We start from the raw sequence: 8,742 nt of genomic DNA on the forward strand, positions 1-8,742 counted from the left end.
CCATTCCTCCATGCAGATCTCCTCTAGAGCAGTGATGTTTTGGGGCTGTTGCTGGGCAACACGGACTTTCACCTCCCTCCAAAGATTTTCCATGGGGTTGAGATCTGGAGACTGGCTAGGCCACTCCAGGACCTTGAAATGCTTCTTACGAAGCCACTCCTTCGTTGCCTGGGCGGTGTGTTTGGGATCATTGTCATGCTGAAAGACCCATCCACGTTTCATCTTCAATGCCCTTGCTGATGGAAGGAGGTTTTCACTCAAAATCTCACGATACATGGCCCCATTCATTCTTTCCTTTACACGGATCAGTCGTCCTGGTCCCTTTGCAGAAAAACAGCCCCAAAGCACGATGTTTCCACCCCCACGCTTCACAGTAGGTATGGTGTTCTTTGGATGCAACTCAGCATTCTTTGTCCTTCAAACACGACGAGTTGAGTTTTTACCAAAAAGTTATATTTTGGTTTCATCTGACCATATGACATTCTCCCAGTCTTCTTCTGGATCATCCAAATGCTCTCTAGCAAACTTTAGACGGGCCTGGACATGTACTGGCTTAAGCAGGGGGACACTGCAGGATTTGAGTCCCTGGCGGCATAGTGTGTTACTGATGGTAGGCTTTGTTACTTTGGTCCCAGCTCTCTGCAGGTCATTCACTAGGTCCCCCCGTGTGGTTGTAGGATTTTTGCTCACCGTTCTTGTGATCATTTTGACCCCACGGAGTGAGACCTTGCGTGGAGCCCCAGATCGAGGGAGATTATCAGTGGTCTTGTATGTCTTCCATTTCCTAATAATTGCTCCCACAGTTGATTTCTTCAAACCAAGCTGCTTACCTATTGCCGATTCAGTCTTCCCAGCCTGGTGCAGGTCTACAATTTTGTTTCTGGTGTCCTTTGACAGCTCTTTGGTCTTGGCCATAGTGGAGTTTGGAGTTTGACTGTTTGAGGTTGTGGACAGGTGACTTTTATACTGATAACAAGTTCAAACAGGTGCCATTAATACAGGTAACGAGTGGAGGACAGAGGAGCCTCTTAAAGAAGAAGTTACAGGTCTGTGAGAGCCAGAAATCTTGCTTGTTTGTAGGTGACCAAATACTTATTTTCCACCATAATTTGCAAATAAATTCATTACAAATCCTACAATGTGATTTTCTGGATTTTTTTTCTCATTTTGTCTGTCATAGTTGAAGTCTACCTATGATGAAGATTACAGGTCTCTCTCATCTTTTTAAGTGGGAGAACTTGCACAATTGGTGGCTGACTAAATACTTTTTTGCCCCACTGTATATATAAACAATACATGTTGTTGACAATCTTTGTTTCTTGATGATAGACTGCATGGTGGGGAATGCAAAGATGGCCTTGAGAACAACAGGAAGTGTGATTGTGGTTTTCATCTTGTCAGTGTCAGGTATGACCACAGTCAAAGTTTTAAAATCTCTCTTATGGTTATTCACTCTTGTGAAATATCTAAAATGCTATAAATCAATTCAGAATAATGTCTCTGAATGTAGTTATGTCTATAGTAGGGCTGTGGCGGTCATGAAATGTTGTCAGCAAGTAATTGTCTCATGCCAATTGATCGCTAATTAACATAAACATTTTTACCACCTATGGACTTCCATGCATACAAGCTGCTTATGCGTGCCTTTGGAACATCTACATTTTAAAAAGTTGAATAAATCAATTTAATATAGCCTACCTACAGTTGTCAAACTCATTTCATGGACTGCCGAGTGTATGTCATTTGGAGAGAAAAAAGCATGCGCTCTGATCCTTCCTGCAGATAGAGAGACAAATGCATTGCTGCTCTGCTTGTGTGGCAAACAATTTAGGGGATATATAATATATATAATAATATATAATCAATGGATGATGACCTGCTGCATAGGCTACCTGCTGCATAGGCTACCTTCTGCATAGGCTACCTGCTGCATAGGCTACCTTCTGCATAGGCTACCTGCTGCATAGGCTACCTGTTGCATAGGCAGTGAGTGGGGTTCGAGTTTGATGAAGCAAATTTTCACCATAAAAATGCTATTTTATAATAAAGCATTCCATGCATCCTCGCATTTGCAGACTTATGTAAGAGAGCCTACTATTCCTAATGTGATGATTAAATAGGATAGTCATAATTTAGACTGATAACGTAACTCAATCACTGTTTGCAAAAATACTTCAATGCAGCACATAGTGGCGTAGGCCTAAAGTAGCCCTAGGCTATGGTATAGGTTATATCAGATAAATGTATTCTCCTTTCTTTGCACAGGAAAATGTTGGCCTTTTATAAACACATTTCATACAATTAATTCTACTACACTTAATATGACGGGAGGCACTAGCTGAGTCATTTTTAATACGACAAAAATTACAAGGTAGCCTACTCTCCTGACACTGTCAAACATATCAATTAAAAGGACGTTGTCTGATCCATATAATATGCCTATGAAAAGGGGAGACGAAAACAACATGACATCCATCTAACCTGGAAGAAGAAACTATTGTCCGAAAACAAACAAAAGTGGCACTGACCCAATGATAGTCAGTGGATATGCACACTCACCGGGCATATGGTCGCTGTTCTCCACTGGTGCCTATAAAATAGGCTGCATTCGATAAATAATGTTGAGAATTTTGATAACTGAAAGACAGATTGTAGTGTTTTCATTGTCTTCTCTATACAACGATAGCTATTTGCTTTCCAAACAATTTTTCCATGCCTTGTATTAAAAAAAAAAAATATATATATATATATATATATATATATATATATATATATATATATATATATATATTGCGATATGCCAGGCTGGGTCTCTCTGCTTTTCAGCAGCAGTGGAACAAAGTGTACTTCATAGGCAAAGTGAGCAAGCAGGTCAGGTTGACTTTTGTGCATATTTATGCTGCATTTTTAAAATTGTGTGTGTGTGTGTGTGTGTGTGTTTCAGGAGGACTGGGTCAGTTCATTGTGACTTACACCAAAACCAGTATCTTTGCCTTGAAGGGGTCATCAGTGGACCTCCCGTGCTCTTACACATATCCCAGTGGGTATACAGTCACAACAACACAATGGCATAATTGGAAGTATAGGCAGTATAATAATGAAATAAAGCACCGATTAGAGTATTCAGGTCGTGTTGAGTACCGTGGGAATAAGATCAATGACTGCACCCTGAGAATCAGAAACCTGAGAGAGAGTGACTCAGGAGAGTATCGCTTCAGATATGAAACCATCACCAAATACACATGGAGCTACATTTGGAGACCTGCCTCTGGTGGAGTCACTCTGTCCGTGACAGACCTGAAGGTGTGGTTGACATCTACCATGGTGACAGAGGGATCACCGGTGACACTGACCTGCAGAACCATCTCCCCTCTGAGTGACAACCTCGCCTACATCTGGTACAAGAACAAACAATATCTACAGTACAACTCTTCCCCTTGGTACATATATTCAGTCAGCAGTGAGGATGCAGGCAGCTACTCCTGTGCTGTTAAAGGTCATGAGGATCTCCACTCTCCTGAAGTGACTCTTACTGTCATATACAAACCAAAGAACATCTCAGTGTCAGTCAGTCCCTCTGGTGAAATAGTAGAGGGCAGTTCAGTTATTCTGACCTGCCACAGTGATGCCAACCCACCAGTTCAGAAATACACCTGGTACAAGAGGAACATTACGACACCAAAAGCACCAGGACAGATATATAACATCTCCTACATCAGGTTGGAGGACAGTGGAGAGTACTACTGTGAGGCAGGCAACAAGTATGGACTTATCAACTCTTCCTCCGTGTTTGTAAATGTTCAGTATAGACCAAAGAACATCTCAGTGTCAGTCAGTCCCTCTGGTGAAATAGTGGAGCGCAGTTCAGTGAATTTGACCTGCAACAGTGATGCCAACCCAGCAGTGCAGAAATACACCTGGTTTAAAAAGACTGTCAACTCACCAAAAGCATTCGGTCAGATCTATAGCATCACCAACATCAACTCTGAGGACAGTGGAGAATACTACTGTGAGGCACAGAATGAAATGGGAGCTAGTAACTCTACAGTTAGATTGATCATTGTATCAGGAAAACAAACATCTAGTATTAACATAGCTGTAGGAATCACAGTTGTTGCTCTGGTTCTCATTCTCCTATTTAGCTTTCTGTGGTTCAGAAAGAGGGCTCCCAAATCAACTGACACACGGGACGCAGCAGAGGATGGACAGGGAGGCTCTAGTCACCTGTATGACACCATCTCAGGCATGGCCATGACCCCTCCTGTAGTACAGACAGTGGACACAGACGAGGAGGATAACATCCACTATGACAGTGTCCACTTCTCTCCCTTCAGAAACCAGGAAGGGCCTATGTACTCCACTGTCCAGCTGCCTAACAAGGAAATCCAATACACTGTGGTAAAATTCAAGCACCTAGTTGTTGCCCCCCAACCTGCAGCACATGGAGCTGAGGATCCATCTGCAATCTACAGCACAGTCAACAAACCCAGAACCTGGGCACAAGAAGGTACATTCTAATGCTCTCATACAGTGTTTCCCAGGCCTCCTACTGGGTCGCTATAATCCGACTGAGCTGAATTTAAAAACATTGATTTGTTGATTCACACAATATTTTGATGTATAAAGTATAGATTTAAAGGAACCTGCAGTAGTCATATTACTGTCCAAGACAATACAGCAACAATTTATAGTATTGTGAAGTGTAAGATGTGGCATAATAGTTTTGTTTATGAACGTTGTTAAAGCTGCAATATGTAACATTTTGGGCAACCTAACCAAATTCACAAAGAAATGTGAGTTATAGATTTGTCATTGTCAGTGAAAGCAAGAGTAAGAAGCGATAGATATAATCTATGTGCACCATTTTTATGCTTCCTGTTCTTAAAGGGATTATTTTTTTAAACTACAAAACAGAAATGCACAATTTTCACATATGTTGATTTTGGGGTGGTGCTGGAGATGTTGAAAATGGAACATAAATTTCCCTTTAAGTTGAGCTTTTGCATCTAATTTTACCTTCAGTTTTGTGCACCAGCTTCAAACAGCTGAAAATACAATAGTTTTGGTTATTGAAAATATATTTCTCAGCAGTTTAGATGATGCAATGATTCTCTGCTTGATTTGTCACATATACAGAAATTAGGCAAATTATTCTAATTTTTGCAACCGGGAAATGGCGGAGCGATTTATGCATATTGCACCTTTAAGCTTTATAGGTCAAATGAAAGCTTTTGTGAAATGCATCTCAGTGAGAGACTGTGTAATAGACTTGTAACCTCAAGCGATGTGTCATTTTAATGTAATCTGTTGAACAATGTTGGACATTTTGCTGATTTGACAGAAACTAAATTGAGTTCCTCCAAGGACTCTCTCTCTCTCTCTAAGACAATGGGTAATATCCTATGTATGATACCATTTGACCTCACAGAACTAGAGAACCCCTGCTCTCCTCTCTCTTAGAAGAACTGGTAACTGATAAGTTAGCGAAAGTAAGTAACTTGAGAGAAAGAAAGTACCTTTAGGGAAAAATAACCTGCTGTATTTTAGTACAGTCGGAAGTTTACATACACTTAGGTTGGAGTCATTAAAACTCGTTTTTCAACCACTCCACAAATTTCTTGTTAACAAACTATAGTTTTGTGCATGACACAAGTAATTTTTCCAACAATTGTTTACAAATTGTTTACAAGAAATGTTTTGAAATGTACAATAAATTGTTTACAAACAGATTATTTCACAGATTATTTCACTGTATCACAATTCCAGTGGGTCAGAAGTTTACATACACTAAGTTGACTGTGCCTTTAAACAGCTTGGAAAATTCCAGAAAATGATGTCATAATTAACATCATTTGAGTCAATTGGAGGTGTACCTGTAGATGTATTTCAAGGCCTACCTTCAAACTCAGTGCCTTTTTGCTTGACATCATGGGAAAATCAAAATAAATCAGCCAAGACCTCAGAAAAAAAATTGTTGACCTCCACAAGTCTGGTTAGTCCTTGGGAGCAATTTCCAAATGCCTGAAGGTACCACGTTAATTTGTACAAACAATTGTACGCAAGTATAAACACCATGGGACCACGCAGCTGTCATACTGCTCAGGAAGGAGACACGTTCTGTCTCCTAGAGATGAAAAGTGCAAATAAATCCCAGAACAACAGCAAAGGACCTTGTGAAGATGCTGGAGGAAACAGGTACAAAAGTACAGGTACATCCACCTCTGGTGGCATGTCTTGTGGGGTATGCATGGGTGTCCGAGCTGTGTGCTAGTAGTTTAAACAGACCTCTGCTAGTAGTTTTGCGGCCTAGACAGCTGCTCTGAGGAATTCCTGATCCTACCAGGATTATGTTGGAGAGGCTTCCATTAAAGAACACCCTCTGTGTTCTGTTAGACAGGTAACTCTTTATAGCAGGGGATGTAAAGCCATAACACAAGTTTTTCCAGCAGCAGACTATGATCGATAATGTCAAAAGCCGCACTGAAGTCTAACAAAACAACCCCACAGTCTTTTTATCATCAATTTCTCTCAAACAATCATCAGTCATTTGTGTAAGTGCTGTGCTTGTTGACTGTTCTTCCCTACAAGTGTGCTGAAAGTTTTGTTTACTGTAAAATAGCATTGTATCTGGTCAAACACCATTTTTTTTACTAAGGGTTGGTAATAGGCTGATTGGTCGGCTGTAAAGGAAGCTTTACTTGAATTAATTTTGCTTCCCTCCATGCTTGAGGGCACACACTTTCTAGTAGGCTTAAATTGAAGATATGGCAAATAGGAGTAGCAATATTGTCCTGCTATTCTCCTCAGTCATTTTCCATCCAAGTTGTCAGACCCCAGTGGCTTGTCATTGTTGATGGACAACAATACTTTTTTCACCTCTTCCACACTCACTTAATGGAATTCAAAATGACAATGCTTGTTTTTCATAATTTGATCGAATATACTTGGATGTGTAGTGGCAGCATTTGTTGCCGGCATGTCATCCCCAAGTTTGCTTATCTTGCCAATGAAATTATCATTAAAGTAGTTTGCAATATCAGTTTGTTTTGTGATGAATGAGCCATCTGATTAAATGAATGATGGAGCAGAGTTTGCCTTTTTGCCCAAAAATGTCATTTAAGGTTAAATTTGTTTTATAGTATAGTTTCTTATTTTTATTCAGTTTAGTAACATGATTTTTTCAATTTGCAGTACATTTGCCAATCGGTTGTGCTGACATACTTATTTGCCATACGTTTTTGTCTCATCCCTCTCAACCATAACATTTATCAATGCCTCATCAATCCAAGATTTAACTGTTTTTACAGTCATTTTCTTAATGGGTGCATGCTTATCAGTAACTGGAATAAGCAATGTCATGTGTCAAGTGCAGCGTCTGGTTGCTCCTCATTACACACCACAGACCAGAAACTATTCTTTACATCATCAACATAAGAATCACTACAAAACTTATTGCATGACCTCTCATACACTATAATAGGCCCAACCTTTGGAAATGCGTTTTTCCTAGATATATTGTGATCAATACATCTATTGGATTTGGAAACTGCTTTAAAGCAAATATCTGCAGCATTAGTAAAGATGTGATCAATACATGTTGATGATTTCATTACTGTGCTGTTTGCAACTACCTTGACTGATAACCTGAACCAGGTTGCAGGCACTGGTTACTTTTTCTTGAGCGGGCAGCTTGATGAAAGCCAGTCAATACTGAAATCCCCCAGAGAATATACCTCTCTGTTGATTCACATACATTATCAAGCATTTCACACATATTAGCACTTGGTGGTCAAAAGCAGCTTCCCACAAGAATTGTCTTTAGGTGAAGCAGGTGAACCTGTAGCCAGCCATAATACTTCAACGGTATTTAACAAGATATTCTCTCTAAGCTTTACAGGACTGTGGTTCTTGATATAAACCATCTAATGAGTCTAGTCCAATTAACCCTTCGCTAAACCACGCCCCTTTAGTTAGTGTTGCTAACTCAAACAAGCGTTGCCTTCCCACAAACATGGAGAAGAGCATAGTAAAAACACTAAGGGAACTCCCAAAAGTTTTGGAGACAACCATCACTATCAGTACCAGTCAAAAGTTTGGACACACCTACTCATTCAAGGGGTTTTCTTTATTTGTAATATTTTCTACATTGTAGAATAATAGTGAAGACATCAAAACTATGAAATAACACATGGAATCATGTAGTAACCAAAAAAGTGTTAAACAAATCAAAATATATTTTAGATTTGAGATTCTTCAAAGTAGCCACCCTTTGCCTTTCGTGACAGCTTTGCACACTGGTACTGCATATCAGATAGGAGCAGACAAAAGGGCCTTCAATATGCCTTTGAAGGCTATATTCACAAAATGAAAATAACGGAGAAGTGTAACACAACAAGCAGGAGGTTCTAGGATAGAGGCAAAAGCCTTCCTGTCCCCTAGTAAGAGAGATAAACCCCACCAGCTGACTATCAAGGCAGAGGCAGATGAAAAAAAGGAGCAGCATTGTGCCTGCACTGCAGGGTATGTCTCACAATTTGTTTTCTTTAATTCAAACGCATACTATATTGTGTACAATATCAGCTGTAGCTAGCTGTATGCTAACGTAAACAACCAGCACCCTCACTTCAACACAGTTCTATGCTAACTCCACAGGTTACTGCTCTCATGTTGTCAGGCTGATCCACACCCTGGATCTTTGGAGAGCCCAAGATAAAATGTCCACTACAAGTCTGCCACAACAGT

At 40.1% G+C, this 8,742-nt stretch overlaps 1 protein-coding gene across 1 annotated transcript; it reads left to right on the forward strand.

Moving 5' to 3' along the window:
- The first annotated feature begins 2,950 nt into the window (after window positions 1–2,950).
- Window positions 2,951–4,640, forward strand: LOC110491114 (B-cell receptor CD22-like). The gene has a single exon (XM_021564472.3). It carries the CDS (start codon window positions 3,322–3,324, stop codon window positions 4,516–4,518), a length of 1,197 nt encoding a protein of 398 aa, XP_021420147.3. The 5' UTR covers window positions 2,951–3,321; the 3' UTR covers window positions 4,519–4,640.
- The last annotated feature ends 4,102 nt before the right edge of the window (window positions 4,641–8,742 follow it).

Source organism: Oncorhynchus mykiss, chromosome 16 (genome assembly GCF_057628025.1).
Source record: "Oncorhynchus mykiss isolate SJ-2025 chromosome 16, ASM5762802v1, whole genome shotgun sequence".
In the NCBI taxonomy this organism is placed as follows: Eukaryota; Metazoa; Chordata; class Actinopteri; order Salmoniformes; family Salmonidae; genus Oncorhynchus; species Oncorhynchus mykiss.

Bases quoted from the DNA above. Each gene is read 5' to 3' on its own strand.
- LOC110491114 (XM_021564472.3), top strand. From the start codon at position 3,322: ATGGTGACAGAGGGATCACCGGTGACACTGACCTGCAGAACCATCTCC.